Below are 17,134 nucleotides of genomic sequence, written 5' to 3' on the forward strand. Positions count from 1 at the left end.
AAACACAATTTGCGAAAAGTATAATAATTTAGTTTATAATTTGAGAAACGATTTTGAACGTTTTCTAGGAGAATGTTGAAACGTGAAAGGTAATGTATAATGTGGAAAAACATTTGGCCGACCAATTTTTGAGGCGTCTTACTCCGCTTTGCAGACCTTAAACGACCATAAATGACCCATGTTAGTTGCCCCTTGGGGCTTTACCGTCCCCCTTAAGCGATATCACCCACTTTGATAATCGGATAATGTGATTTTTTTAAATTTCATAGCCTAGCATCCTGAGACTGAGCATTAAAACATTGTTTACTGTGAATTTAATACAAGAATATAGCGAACCGTTGCGCCTGTTTAAAAGAAAACAATATATGTTTTGTATGACGCATTAAAATGATATGCTTATGAGAATAATATTAAATAACAACATTACTCTTCAACATTACAACAGAACGACCTCATGAAGATCGTAGGTAAATGTAATAAGTAATAATGAATATTCGTCGGCGTTCACTGAATTGGAAGACGTCGGAAAAATTTTCTCGTCTTTTCCATCAACTCTGATTATTTTCCAGCCTGTTGAACCAATAATTAATGAAGATGTGATGTGGGTTCCCTGAAAGGATTAACAATATCGACGTTGGAAAGGAATATAGGGTTTTCCAATAAGAGGTGTTATTTTGATATTCAATCGTAAAAGATCAATGGTTTCGTTGCTTGTGTGGCACGTAGCGCCATCTTGTTGAAAGTAAACGTTGTCCAGATCAATACCATTCAATTCCGGCCATAAAAAATCATTAATCATCTCTCGATAGCGATCCATTCACCGTAACTGTTGCTCCAGCCTCATTTTCGAAAAATTAAGGTCCAATGACTCCGCCGGACCATAAACCCCACCAAACAGTCACACGTTGAGGATAGAGAGGCTTTTCAACAATAACTCTTGGGTTTTCCGAGCCCCAGATGCGACAATTTTGCTTGTTGACGAAGCTACCGTGGTGGAAATGGGCCTCATCACTCAAGATGATTTGCATTTGATTCACTCAAGTGAATTTTAATAATTTCAATGCATTGTTGAAGCGTGTATCATTCCATTTGTATTAATGGCGTAGTTTCTACTTGTCAAATGTCAAAAAATGACAGCTTCAAAAGTAACATCTACCGAAATAGCTGGCTATTCAAAATAACACCTCTTATTGGAAAACCTGTATAACGGTGTGGCGCTTAGCCATTTATCCTTTCCAGCGTCGATATAATTTTGACAATTTCTTCCAATTTCAAGGATTTATTTGACAAATCTATTTTGTCTCTCATTTAAAATGTTTGACATAAGGATAGAGAAGAGGAAAAGAGGGGGGTGATTGGTACGTTCTGCCTTTTTTGTTTTTGACTGGATATAAATATTTCCAGTACAGCATCGGCTAAATCAATAAATGAAAACATAATTTTAGTCTTAAAAATATAATAAATGTATAGGTAAAAACGCGGTATTATTTTTTGCGGTTTTAGTGTTGTTTAGTAGAAACAAAAAATACCTAAATACGGAAATGTGTTAATGAGGCAAAAATTGTTTATTTATACGCACTACCGCAGTCATAAATAACAGGTACATCAATACTATGTTTTGTGTAGAGCCGAGCACTTTATTAGTTTAAAACGAATATCACGGTTCATCGGTTCGTCGAATGTGTCAGTTTTCAGTCATCTGATACAGGTACAACAGCTTGTTTTGATTAAAAGAGAGACAAACATTCGCGGATTACGAATAACCTAACTACGAGTATATTTGAAAATCCCATAAAACTATAATTAAAAGCTGAAGATGTTTCTTGTGAATTGATGGAGGACTTGGGAATTGAGCCTACGACGACGCCTGGTTGGGAACAAGACGCATTAATTTATTCAGCCACTGACTCTGTCGTTAGATTTATTTATTGATTTATTGTGAAAAACAGTATAATCCATTTACATTTCACAAATAACAGTTTATAAAATACAGTTTATAATAAGTAAGTACATACATTTATTTGCATGGGTAAGTACATCAATACTATCTGATTAACCAGATTTGTTAAATAGTATGCTTATTGCTGTCTTAAATTCTCTTTGGTTCAAATTGAAAATGTCAATCACAGAAGAAATGTGGTTTAACAAAGTAGTTATTCTCCCCAAAGGCATGATCATTGGTAGGTTGGTCCTGCCCCTTGGAAAAATAAATGATCTGTGCTGTCTAGCTCTGATGAAATTATCAGGGACATAAAAAGAAATTTGTTCCAGAATATCTGGATTGCAAATGTGCCCATTTAGCAGCTTGTGCGCCACTAACACCATTGCAATATTTCTCCTAACGTCTAGACGTTCTATCCCCAGCATTCCGGCAAGAAAATCAGAGGGATACAATAAAGGGTAATATCCGAACTCTCGCATGTAGAGGTATCGCATAAACTTTTTTTGCACCTTTTCTACATCATTTGAGTAAAGGGCATCTTCGGGTCCCCATATTATCGATCCACTCTCAAGAATGCTGCGAACCAGAGTAAAATAAAGCATTTTTATGACTGCCGTATTCGTAAAAGATTTCGAATTACATATAACAAAACCCAGCATTCGCATTGCAGAGTTGCACACCGAATCGATATGAGTTCGAAAAGTCAGACGCGTGTCAAAAGTGATTCCTAAATCCTTCGTTATCGAAATATGTTTTAGAGAGGTACCAGACATTTTATAGTTAAAATATAAAGTACGCTTTGCCCTTGTAATGCACATAATTGTACACTTACTACTGTTAAAATGAAGTTTATTTTGATGACTCCACTCTACTATACCGTCGATATCGATTTGTAGACGAATGGAGTCTTCATTTGTCGTTATACAGGTGTATAGTTTAATGTCATCCGCAAATAACAAAAATTTTACAAATCTTATAAACATCCCTATGTCATTAATAAACAATAAAAATAATAGTGGTCCTAAATTAGACCCTTGAGGGACCCCAGAATTTGTTGCGTAGAGTTTCGATGTGAACTGCCCGTAAACAACGTATTGTTTTCGGTTAGACAAATAATTATGAAAGAACAGTGTAGAAAGAACTGATGTAGGTTATATGAATGTCACCAGCCCATCTCATTTATGAGCGACCTCTGTTGTCTTATCAATCGAGGACGCCATTCGATGATGATGAATACCTTAGTCCCGGTTGCGTTAAATAATACAATAAAAAGCAAAAGAACCAACGATTGTATCAAGAGTGTTTTATTGCCTACTGTTTCTTATATAAATAATTCGACTCAAAGGGGGGAAATAACGATCGACGTAATGAGAAAGGAGTAAATATTTTTTACATGGGTGCGAAAACCCACAACCGATTGCAAAAAACAATTACGAAGCACATTAAAAAGTTATGAAACTCATAAAAAAATGTTACGCAAATTGGAAAATGAATTAGCTGGGTACAACTCCACAACGAGGCCTTCGGTGGCAGCAATTAATTTTTGTTGTTTTGGGTCGAAATTCATAAATTGGGTTTGTAATCTCAAATACCATTGTATCAAATCCAGCTACGATATCGAAAAAGCTTAAATTTCAAGTTGCTCGCTAAGAAATGTTTGATTTTGTACAGCTAATATAATTTAATCTTAAAGGCTTCTCGAATTTGTGGCAAACGAAACAAAAAATAGGCAATTAAACTTCAAACTTGTAAATTGGCGATAAAGATATTTATGCTGACGTAAATATTTCCACTTTATTCTGCATAATATATAATGTAACATTTTAGAGTATTTCGACCAAAAACCAGGCACACGCCCGTAATATTGTGGTGGTTAAAACAACGTTAAACTATGACCGTAACCACGAAATGTTCCCAAACTACGAATAGCTAAATTCACAGGCACTTTTTGGTCGACCCAAAGCGTCATGAACAATGTAAATTAATAAAATAATTAATTACCACGTCATTTCTGAAGGAATACGCCACACTCAAACATCGTCTCACACAATATAATTTTCAATAACGACATGGCATGACTCACGTATTTAATTCAATTGATCGTCCTATGTTCCTCGGGCATCCCCGACTTATTCTGTCATCCAATTGCAGATAAAACAAGCTTCCGGAACTCCTTAATCTTTGTATCTGCTCTAGGTACCACCTAAACATACCTTTTTTAATCGCCTTTCTTACACTACATCATCATTTTAGGAATTCTACATTCATAATACTATGCGGTTTATAAATCGCTCAACGAGAGTTGAGGTGGCCAACACAAACTTCGATAGCGATGTCCTTGAGAAGAGTATCTGAGAAACACCAGTCTGTTTTGCCTAAGCGAGAAAGGGTCAACAAGTGCATTCTTTGAACAAATTTAAATATATTTTAGAGAGTATTTTTTTTACTAAGTAGTTATATGGGTATCTATATTAAAAATTAACTTTTCACATTTTTACTTGAATTTTCTTTTCTAAAATCGAATCAAATTTGAAACTTGCTATAGGCAAAACATGCATCTAATGCGAAATTCGCAGCTTTTTGGACAATTAATGCGAGTTTTCGTATTTTTCACGCGGCTTTTTAGTATTTTAAAATAAGAAAGTATTAGGTATACATTGTAAATATTTTTTTGTCTATGGTTTTGACAAGCTTGAATAGCCATAAAATAGAACGCAGCCATAGACATATGAATATTAGTAGACCTGCCCTAAGTGATTAAAAGCGTATTATTCCCCACTCCCCATACCGGTTCCATTAGAGCCGGCTGTGCTCGCGTATGGCCTCCCGTGAATTTAGAAAACGTGACGTCATTATTCTTGTGCGGACTAGCGTCGAGCTATGGTCGAGGCATCATCGGTTCATTTTACGAAATAACATGGCAAAATGGTGGCTTGTGCTATGAAAACTTGTAAAAATAGATGTGAAAAGAGAATAAACCCAATTGTCGTATTACATTCCATAGAAAAGCATTATTTTACTTTATTTTAAGCTTATTCACATCGTATAATATGGATCAGTTGTAGAAACATATACTATCACATCGAGATACGTCTGGACGCGAAACACAAAGCCGTTTGCATAAGAATCAGGGATGTGCCTTCGCCTTTTGCGCTTTGATAACATACATAATCGTATCATTTGGAACTTCTATTTTTTCATCTGTTATATCTTGCTGGAACTCCGTCGTATTAATAAAGGATAATAAACCAATCATTTTTTAATTTATTCCACTTTAATGGCGTTATTACAAAACGAGTTTTGAATTTTACACAACTCATAAACAACACTTAATATAGGATAAATGGTTGGTTATCAATTGTGAAAAATTGGTATGTTTGGAAGTAAAATTTGGATACAGTGAGTATGCTTGGAATGAAAATTGTATGTGTCATTAATGCTGTACGATGATATTTTTTATCTATTCAAATTAAAAATATTATATTTTTCTATCGCACGTCACCACCGATCATATATTATCTTTGGATCATTCTATCACACGTCGCAACGGACCACGTGTTAGGTACGCGCGTTATTTCGCATGTACGGTACTGCTGGAACGAGAAGGAGTGCATATCACGTAATGTGCTAGGTTATACCGAGTGGCGATGTGTGATAGAAAAACATGTTTTTGTTTTTAATTGAAAAAGTGTCATCGGACGGCAAAATGATGTCCAAATTTTTACTCCAAATACTCTTAGGAATCGCTGGTAAAAGCTGTGTGTATATAATTTCATTTGTTTTTTTAGTTGTTTTGTTTTATCTTCTTAAAAGTGAAATGTTATATATTTTTTTTAAAGATTTCATTATTTTATTATTAATAGGAACAGAGCGGTTGTGACAACCCTCCAACATTGGTCGAATGTAGCGATTCTCAAGTGTGCTCATGGTTGGTTGCTGGGAAGTAAATTATGAACATTTATAAAAGTGTCTTAACTAAATACGTAAACAAAATATTCGACTCTGAAAATAGAAGAAATTTATTTTGCCGAATTTGGACTTCGCAAAATTTGTTCATAACGTGGCGAGTAATTTGCGCTCCCAAGTAAAAATGTCTATTCATTCAAAAGCAGATTTTACTTTTAAGAACTAAATGGTGATATTATAATGCGAGATGCCTATATACTGTCAGATTGATTTATTGACGAATCACAGTCAGCTTTCCTCTCTGCGTCCCGCAACTCTTGGTTTAACCCCTCGCCTTTAACTTCTCGTCTATTAATATTCATATGTCTGTGAACGCAGCTAATTTATACTTCAGAATTGTCAAAGTTTACGATGTCGATTTTATTTTTATTTTTATATTAACTCCACACAGGAGGCCCTGAAGAAAATAATTTCCCTCAGGGCTTATGTCATCTTTGGGGATGCTGTGTGGAGGGTCTTTTTGTGGAGAGGAAGGAGTGAACATGGGTCTTGAAGAGTCCCATGTTGTAGGAGGGAGGAAACACAGAGGCCGGCAGTTCGTTCCACAGCCGAGCTGTTGAACTTAAGAACGAATCGTAGAAGCGACCCGTCCTCATGTGACAAATGTCAACCGTGTAAAAATGTTGGGCGCGCGTTTGGCGTGTATCCCGACTACGCACCGGTTCCGAAGGTATCAATGACGCTAGTTCCTCAGAGCATCTTCCATTGTAATACCGATAGAACAAGGACAGCATACCTACCTGACGCCTGTGCTCTAAAGATTGCAGTCCGTTTGTTAAGATTGAGGAATCTATCAAACGGACCGCCCGTTTTTGCACAGAGTCAAGGGTTTTTTTCAGGTATTTAGGGGCTCCGGACCAGAGATGGCTGCCAAATTCGACAGTAGGGCGCACTTGCGATTTGTACAGGGTCAGCAGTTGTGTACTATTAAAGTATCTGCGGGCCCTGTACAGTACGCCCAGCTTCTGAGAGGCCAACTTTACTCTGGCTTCGATGGAGCCCCCGTACCTGAGCTGGTCACTTATAGTTACACCAAGCATATCAATGGAAGGCCTGTTCGGAAGATTGCTTCCGTTGAAGGAGACTATATTATCATTTGGATCCCTTTTAGACGTAATCAGACAGGATTGGGTCTTTGAAACATTAAATTCGACGAGATTATTTTTACCCCAGGAGGAAATACTCTCGAGATAACCGTCCATTCTCTGCTTCAAAGCCCTCCGAGCCGTTGGAGTTTGTGTGCCCTTTTGGGGCTTGTCAAACAAAAAGCTATCATGAACTGTACTGTCATCCGCGTACCAATGAATCGGTGCACATGTCAAAAGGTCATTGATGTGCAACAAAAACAAAGTCGGAGACAGAACCGATCCCTGTGGGACGCCAGCATTTATGGAGTGCGAGGAAGAGGTGAAACCGTCAGCAACCGCCTGAATCGACCTATCCCTTAAAAAGTCAGCAATCCATGTACACGGGGATGCGGAAGTCCGTAAGAAGGCAATTTGTTGACAAGTCCTCGGTGCCAGACCCGGTCAAAGGCCTTGGATATGTCTAGTGCGACCGTTTGGGTCTCACCGTGACGTTCCAGGCACCGCCCCCAAACATGCGTCACATACACTTTTGATTAAAAAAAATAATAATAAAAAAACCACTTTTCTTGCAAAATACCACGGCTTTTGCTGAATAGAAACTTTATCATAGTTCCCTGCCATTTATAGATATAAATAATACACAGGCCACCAACTATCTTGTTTCCTCAACTAAATTACGTGTCATCAAATGAACTAAACCCGAATATGGCAAGTTGAGTGACCAAGTACTAGATTAGTATAAATATTAGAATAACGAACCTCGACTTCTCCGGAGTCTATGACGTAGAAGTTGTCTCCCTCGTCCCCCTGCTGGATGATGGACTCGCCGGGAAGGCAGTTAATGGGGAACATGGCGTCGAAGATGTCCGATCTCTCGTTCTCGTCCAGGTGGGAGAACAGGACGTTCTTGGCGATGGCCTTGGACAGGGCCGCCATGGTCTTGTAGTCCTTGGGCACCACCTGGAATTAAGTAAATTTACATTAATATAATACAAAGCCATCAACCACTATGAAATATAGTATGAAACCGCGTGCACAACTCGTGTCCTACATACATACCAAACGCATAATTTTCATTGGCCCCGCCGCTTTGATAATTCGTGCAGTATGATCGTAGTTCGACGACAGTCGGATGCTTCTATGTCATATCTGCCTTTGTTTCTACTATATATATATGTTACAGGTACATAAATAGATGCAATATAGAATATTTGTGTTTTATAAACACGGTTTAAGTGCTGGAAGAATCCAAATGATTTTCAATAAGAAATACTACCATAACTCAGTCAATATTTTCAAGCGTTCCAACTGTCAGTGTAACTACGTCACACAGTGGGCTGAAAATCGCCTTTCATAGACAAAGAGACTTGAATTTTCAAGGGTATTTTTTTTGGCTAGAAATGGATTCTGCTGATCATTACTATGCTATAAAATTTCGTACGAAGCAATTGCGTGTACAAATGAAGGAGTTATCATTTTTTAAAGAAAAATTTGTATGGCACTGACATTAAAAATGAACCTATCTCTGGAATCATAAGGTTGACCATTATATCCTTACACACTACTATTTACTAATACTACTGTTTATTTTTATTTTTTTTGACATACTTCGTATTGTGGCGCAACTTGTAATTTTTTTTTTAAATCCTCTTTTTCATATGAGTATGCTTTTTCTAGTTTACAATATGTTATTTACACTGCAAGCCTAAAAGCATTTAAGCATTAAAATGAATCATCAACATTGAAAAGTGTTTTTTTCAACTTTGAGGATTTAAAAACAAAAATCGCAAGTTGCGCCACAATACGAGGTATGTTAAAAAATACAAATAAATAGTAGTATATCTGTGTGTAAGGATAGAATGGCCAACCTTATGATTCCAGAGATAGCCTCATTTTTAATGTCAGTGCCATACAAATTTTTCTTTAAAAAATGATAACTCCTTCATTTGTACTCGCAATTGCTTCGTACGAAATTTTATAGCATAGTAATGATCAGCAGAATCCATTTCTAGCCAAAAAAATACCCTTGAAAATTCAAGTCTCTTTGTCTATGAAAGGCGATTTTCAGCCCACTGTGCGTCATTCCCATTGGGGGAATGTAATCGGATTGAATGAATTGAGGGAGGGGAAGTAGATGAGGAAGAGGAAGAGAATTAATTGGATGTTCAAATCTGACCACTGAACATAGCTAACGCCATTTAAAACAAAGTTTCGATTCTGAAATACTGAGGGTATCTTTCACTAGGGAAATGGGTAGAAATACAGGAACTGTATATTATTTTAATTTTAATTACACTGTATGGGATATGAAACCGCGACCTACAAGTCCAAAGCCAAGAAGCTAACCATTCTGCCACGGTCAATATCAAAGGGGTTTTACTGTAAAAATATACTAGTACATAATATATTAATATCACAATATTTATTAATACTTTTGCTAGCTTGGCCTTGACGCTTTTTTGTTCATTTAAATTCAACAACTGCGTGAGCTCTTCAAGAAGAGCGTTTTTGAGCAACTTAACTTATACAATTTTCAACCAAATATGAAAAACAAATATAAAAATATCCGATAAAAAACGTCTATCCCCGATGTAAAAATAAAATATTAAGTGGTACTTATCATTTTAACGTACGAACTCTGACAACACGAGTGAGCCATATTTTTTAAATTGCATTGTGCTTTCGGGTTGCCTTTTGATATAAGAAGAGCTCCAACAAAAGTTAACAACTTTTTTATTCACCAAGAGATTTTATACGCGAATATAAAGCCAGCGAAGTGTCAAATACCGCTGGAAAGTAATCGTAGCCGGACCGGCACACGCACGGACCGCGGACCGAACTTTCATTTTCAAATTATTTTTATTCTCAACAGAACTTTCGAGGGAATGCTGTAAAAAAAATTCGACGTAACACGCGAAAATGTATCAGGAACTTACAAGAATTGCCTGGTTAGAAACTAATGTTGACTGTGGTATAATGTATTTGGGCATTTTCGCCAATATTTTTACATTCCGTTTTTGTCATTGTACAATATTGTAAAGTTACGTATCTTTAACATGCAAATTTATTAGTTAACTTTATTTTGTTAGTTAAATACAACAGTCGAACAGGTGAATATTTTAAATTAATTATTTAGATCAAAAGGAGTGTTTTTAAACCATGTCCTATTTCTAAATTCAATTTTAAAAAGTCTGATTTCGTATTTAATTATAGGTATTTAAGATTAATTTTGTGTTGTTTTAAATGGCATGATTAATATATTTTTTGAAAATATTCATTTTTTGCATAAAACTTGACGGATCATTGAAAAAAAATCAGGCAAGAATCGGATAGTTCCGTTCCGTAACAAAAATATTTTTTTATGTCCCTTTGAAGGGCTTTTTACATAGGAATAGTTTATGAAATTATATACAATTATATGACTATTAAATGGTTATTAAATTGACATTATATACATAACTAAAGTCCCCAGCAACAGTCTTGTGTAGTTATTAAATTATAAAATGTCTACCGAAGATTCCACATTATTATCCATCACTAGTATTTTGGGCAATGAGGACATAAGGAATAAATATTATGGTAGTTAGTCCCAGAATTTCTGCACCCAAAAAAATCCCGACTCTAGTAATCGTTCGGGAGGTGATTCTACATAATAGTACCACGGAGAAAACTTTTCAGGAAAAGCACAGCTGTATGAACACATGTTAAGATATATTCTGAATGTACTAATATTTTTTTAGGAAATGGATTGCAATCATATTGACTGTCCTGGCTTACCCAATCTAATAAACTTTAAAATACCATCCAGAACGACGAGGCTTAACAACTTATTCCATATAAGCCAGACGCGCACAAATGCCGGTGTCAGGGATCCAATCAGAAGAATGTGCGAATTGTACAATAAAAATCAAAACCAAGGATTCCGATATATTTTTCGTTACATATGGTACTTTTCGTGGGAAGAAGCCTGTTTTCCTATAAAAAAAGTGAAAATTTGTACATACTTCATTCACTATTTTCTTTAAGTAGGTACTTTAAAAAAAACTCCTTTCCAACATTAATTATGATTTATCTGTAAACTTGTATAAAAAAAATATTTGTGCACTTTTATTGACATTGTCTATATTCAAAATAATTTTCTTATATACCTTTTCGCTATTTGCATGTAAAAAATATTTTAAAATGTTATCTACCAAGTCAATATGTGAGAAATAGTTAGGATGCAGCGAATTCTCAAGTTATTGTTTATCTTTTGTTTACTGCCTGTATCTGTGTTTTCTCCTTAAATAAATAGTAATAATAATTTTCTATGGGAAAAAAACAACGGAATTACGAAAATAGTTTTAATTTTTTTTACTTCTACCATCATGTAGAATCACCCCCCGAAGTTTGTGCTGAAGGTGAACAAAAAACAGTAGTTAGATTCTAATTTTTGATTTGGTATTTCTATTTTTGAGACCGATAATTCGTGGTGGAATTCCATTATAATATATTATAATAAAACAAATAAAAAACTTTATTCCACTTAATTTTATTTTGACCGTAACCGGTTTCAGCTCGTCAAAGCCATCTTCAGACTGGTCAGTCACTGGCCAGTCTGAAGATGGCTTTGACGAGCTGAAACCGGTTACGGTCAAAATAAAATTAAGTGGAATAAAGTTTTTATTTGTTTTATTATAATATATTTTGTTTTGGCTTTCAACACTTTCCTTGGAGAGTAAAGTAAATAGAGTAAAGGGACAGGGTAAATATGGATTCCACTATAAAGCTAGAAGTGTCGCCAGGCCAGTTTACAGATTTGCAAGTTTACCTGTGCATAAGTCCAAAAGAGTAACCAACGTGCATTATGTACAGATGAGTACCTATAACATGCTTCCGAGTACACCGACATGTTTGTGTACCAGTAAAAATATTAAGAAAAACGCAAGGCAAACGCAAAAAATATTTTATGGTAATTTTTCCAAAACATAAAAACGACTTTATTGATGTTTTGAGATATATTAGTAGTTTCCCACTTAATAAAAACACGAATTTTGGATGTGGCTATGTCTGTTACTCCAGTTCGATGAACTCTAGAACTTTTGCTTAGAAGTTTTATTTTCAAAATTGGACGTGTTTCTTTGGAGAATTCAATAAAGTACCTACTTAGCAATAATATTATATTTTTAACAGAAATCATTTTAACTGACGTTTTCAAAAATGTAACAGATTTTTCGAGAATTTAGACTATTTTATTTAGATGATACACGAAGAGAAAAATAATAATTACACTTTTTACCTCCAATTAGTCCAATCTGTCCCCCAACACTCTAACGCTGAACGATCGGAAACTACCAAATCCGGCGCCTCTTTTGCAAATGAACAGAATTTCAGTTAGACTTTACGTAGGGGACTTGGAATGATTAGCCACCACTTTCGAATAGCTCCCATTTACACGCAAAGAAGTACAATCTAGCGTAATTGGCAGTAATTGATGCTACTAATTAGTAATTAGATATGGCTTTTAGCGTAATGTACCAACCGCAAGAGCGGTCTCAACGTCTTAAATAGCTTTACAGTCTTTACTAGGTAGGCAAGTGAAAACGCCCAGCGGAGGAGTGTTCTGAGAATAGGTAAATATAATAAGAAGAACCGAGGGACTTATTGAATCATGAAGATGGAAATAAATTTGACCTTTGAGATAAAACGCTGTTGTTTATTAGATTTATCGACATCCACAAAAAATGTCATTGGATTCATCACTAAGCGTTTCAAATGGAATGGCACAATAAAAGTTTAAAGCGACACTTTACACAATTTATACACTTTAAACCCCGCATTCAGAATTTCTACCGATTTATAACATAAACACTTGTTTTTCATGTGTTGTTTATGAAGATAAAATCTATGCACTTGTAGAGCCTAAACGCTAATTACATGAAATTCTTTGGATTAAATTATTATAAACACATTTCGTTCTGTTATTAAACATGTTATAAGTACGAAAAATTTATAATGCAAATCCGGTCTTTGTCGAGAGATTTTTGCTCTATTTTAAACGAGTCGTGTTTTAGTAAATATTTTCACAATTTTCTCTTAATTTTTCTCGTTTTTTTTAATATTAGCGCGCTCCCTCTAAAATTCGTATTTACAAATCTCCCTTTCCAGGGTTGCCATCTCTAAAATTTGGCAACCAGGACAAGAGGCGTGAAAACCCCGGATTTTAGAGCCCATAACCCGGACATGTCAACAGGTTTTTTTAAACACAGTCAGTGCAATAAAAACAGTTTAAAATGTCATAAATCACCTTTTTACTTATTTTCATACCTTAAAATTGAATTTTGTCATCTTTTATCATCATTTTAAATGTACCTAACAAAACAGAATCTTATTACAGTTTGTTACACATTGTTTTCATAATCAGTTAAACAAAAATTGTTAATATACTCTGTCATGAAAACTAAACCTTATTAAAATATTAAACTTAACAAAATTGAATTAAATTTTTAAACAAAAATCTTAAAAATACTGAGACCATTTTAGTATTCAGTCTTACAATTTTTGAGGTAACTCTTTTAACTGAATAATAATTATCTTCTCTAAATTTGCATCAGCAGCTATTTACACAACAAAATACCTCTTAACATAATATGAACTAAATTCAGTCTTCTTAAATCGTAAGCAACAAAACTGGCCATTTTTAAAGTTTAGACTTACTGGAATGTAAGTTAAGTACATTATTATTTTTTTTAAACATAAAATATCCAAAACTATTCTCATTTATATCACCTTAAGTTTTAATCAACAGCCATATTACCTTAACACGGGCATTAGCCTAGTATGGTTGTAAAAAAAACATAACAATTGTAATTTCAAGAAATCTATGAAATAATAAAAATAAAAATTCTACGTTTCTTTTACGTAAAAAAACACACAATCAAAACAAAGGTAACTACAAAAATGAATAGAAATTATAGCACTTGTAAGTACATTATTTGATTATTTGACTATTAAAAATTTTTCCTCAGCCTCTTGCCTTTTTACTTTTCAGTTTTTTTTGTATTTATCACTCTTTCCGATAGCTTTTAGAATATCTTCCCTTTTTAAAAGGAATTTGTAAAAATCAATGCAGCTGTATTCTTGGAAATTGAATTTAATTTTAATTACTGACGAGATTGTTTCTACGTTTAGTAAATTTCTTTCTTTTGTCCATTGTTGTGAAATTAATGAGAATATTCTCTCCACGTTGGCATTATGAGCCGGAATGCAAAAAATACTGTGCAATTTTCAGCAATTCCGAATATAAATTCGCATTTGGTGTTTTAAAAAATTGTACCCAAAGTTGATTTGAATTTAAAAGCTTATCTTGTTCAGTTAGGTTTTGACTAAAAGCCTTTAAATTCAACCACTCGTCAAATAATTTTGCGTCGTCAATATCTATGTTTTTGTCTTTTAAATAAAGAACAGTGTCTTCAATAAGAGTCCATTCTGTGTTGTTATTAATTTTTGGCAAAAACATCCAGTCAAATTTCTCAAATTGTTTTAACGGTTGCATCCATTCTTCAATGTACGTTTTGATTTCCTTGTAGAAGTCATGCGAGCATTTTATAAACTCTTGTTTCGTGTTTTCATCTTTATTTATAATACTCTGAACATTCAACGGCACGAAACTTTCCTTAATTCGGTCATCTAAGCTTTTTGTTATGGATGCAGGTATGCTTCTGGTTTCAAGGACTGAATTATCACTTTTCTCTAATTTCTGTATTTTTGAGTGAACGGTGTGCATAATTGAATGTATGAGAAATAAGTATGCCTCCGAGAGAGGATTTAAAAAAAACAGGTGGCCTTTCTATGCTTTCAAAATAATCTTTTAATGGACTATAAAGCTTCAGGAATCGCTCGACAGCTGGAAACAGGCTTAGCCAACGCGTCTTGGAATGATACAGAAGCTGTTTATATTCATCCTCAGCTTTTTCACAGAATTCTTTAAGAGCTTCGGTTCGTACTGTATAAGTGGCATAAAAATTATAAATTTTTAAGATGATGGATTCCACGTCTACTGGCAGTAAATCACATCCGTGGTGCACTGCGTTGTTAATGACATGGGCAGAGCATCCCACACCAACCATGTTTGGGCTTAGATTTTCTTTCAGCTTGTGGAAAACATTGTTGGTTCCATTTCGTTCTATTCCACCGAAGTTTGTATTGTAATTATCTCCAGCAAAAGCAATACATTTAGTCGAGAGGTCATGCTGGCCGGCCCAAGACTTTAAATTTTTAAACCCGGACTACAAATGAAACCCCGCCCGGACGCTCCCCGGACGCCTTCTAAAGTAGGACAAATCCGGGGAAACCCGGACGGATGGCAACCCTACTTTCAGAGCATCTTTGAACGCTTACTACGGGGCCTCAATAGACGATCATTACTGGATGAGAGTAACTGAGATAAAGTAAAATATAGTAAACCTCACTGTATAATATGCGCCTCGGTTCTGGGTCCTGAGGTCGCGGATTCAAATCCTGAAGTAAGCAATAAAAACATGGATATTTCCGCAGACATATTTTTGTATGTCTATAGATATTTCAAACACACATACAGTTTGTATATACATTTTTTCCCGATGAAGTCACCTGCGGTTCTGTAACATGTAGATAATTTTAATAAAAATATTTTATTAAAAAAAAAATTTAACAATGTTTGTTCTTAGGATTGAGATAATATAAAGTTTATTTTCGCATTGTTCTAGAGTGAAATGTAGTATCAGTATTCTCCTGTGTGAATGGCTTCGGTTGTATTTATTGACTAAATGTGAATAGCCGGGTACTTCCCAAACCTCCTCTTCTCCATTTCCTTCCCCTTCATACTCCATTAGCCTTACGACCCCAATATCCCAATTTGGAATGCCATTGTCGCACTGGCTACGGATAGTTGGGAATAGTTTGGTAAGGTTAGGTTACTTTGGTGCAGTATTCAATGAGAAATACAAAAAGAGTTTCAGATTTATTACGTGACCAAATGTGAAAAGCCAGGTACTTCCAAACCTTCCTCTTTCTCTTCATAATGTTCCTATAGCATCACAGCATTCCCCAAATGGGGGTGCCATAGTGTTTTTGGCTTCGAGCAGTTAGGATTCTTGTGCAGTATCAAAAAACTATTTAACTACAAAATAAAGTAGTTCATTCCCATTCCTCCTCACTAGGCATTCCTGTTCCGGACTGAAGGTAGTTATGGTTGTGTTACCTGATGTTACCATCATAATTTTCTCATCTTCATGATTGTTGATTTCTTCATATTCATATTTGTTGAATTCCTCATCTTCATGTTTGTTGACTAACTTTGTTCATTTCCACTTCTTTATGTTTGTTAACTGTAAAGTGTGTTGGTGTTACTTCATGTTTTTTATGATTTCCTCATCTTCATATTTTAATGGTTTTTTAAACTTGTTTATCTACACGATATTTTTAATTTCAGTAGAAGCGTGTTATATAATTTTAGGTTGGATTTCATGTTTTTTTTCTGACAAATTTTATTCACTATTTGAACATGCCATCGAAAAATAATAAAACTTTGAAGCTACACTTGAATAGATCTTGGCTTGCATTCAAAATAAGTTTGCGTGACCGTTCAATCGTTATTAATTACATTAAAAATAGTGAATCCTTACTAAATTATTTAAGTCCATCAATCAATTAAATAATAATTAATCTGATTACTGATTACCCTGCGTAAAGTAGGTTCTCTAACTGCTAACCGTTACATTGCATGAGAAAACTCTGAATTTGAATACAACTGCGCCATACAGATCACCCTATTTGGTTGGTTCAACCGTCAGCTCCAAAAAAAGTTGCTGGTTTACCTTCTTAGTTTAGCTTATCATATAATATTATGCATCCCTTTATGTATGCCTATTATCAGGTGCAATGGTGGATGTTAAATGAAGTAACATAGATAATTATCCAGTGGACTACATTGACCTAATTGGGTTAACACCATAGTCCTACGGTTAACACGGTCGGGGGTGATTACATGCGGTATTTTTTAGGGAAGGAAATTGAATGTCTGAAAATTAATATACAGCGAGGTAAAACTTCGCAAGTTGTTTAGGATGACTGCATCTAGGTGGAGAGCATGGGTATGGATTATTCGGAGGTTTAGGAT

At 34.9% G+C, this 17,134-nt stretch overlaps 1 protein-coding gene across 4 annotated transcripts in view; it reads right to left on the minus strand.

Moving 5' to 3' along the window:
* The window catches only part of Pka-R1 (protein kinase, cAMP-dependent, regulatory subunit type 1), a 174,687-nt gene that overhangs the window by 19,289 nt on the left and 138,264 nt on the right, over window positions 1–17,134 (minus strand). For all 4 annotated transcript variants that reach the window (XM_089633265.1, XM_089633266.1, XM_089633268.1 and 1 more), the window contains one exon: window positions 7,756–7,956. In XM_089633265.1, the coding sequence (XP_089489391.1) occupies window positions 7,756–7,956 (201 nt within the window). The remainder of the gene's footprint in view (window positions 1–7,755; window positions 7,957–17,134) is intronic.

The sequence above is a fragment of the Hesperophylax consimilis genome, chromosome 7 (assembly GCF_061612785.1).
Source record: "Hesperophylax consimilis isolate HC1 chromosome 7, BYU_Hcon_1.0, whole genome shotgun sequence".
NCBI classification, from domain to species: domain Eukaryota; kingdom Metazoa; phylum Arthropoda; class Insecta; order Trichoptera; family Limnephilidae; genus Hesperophylax; species Hesperophylax consimilis.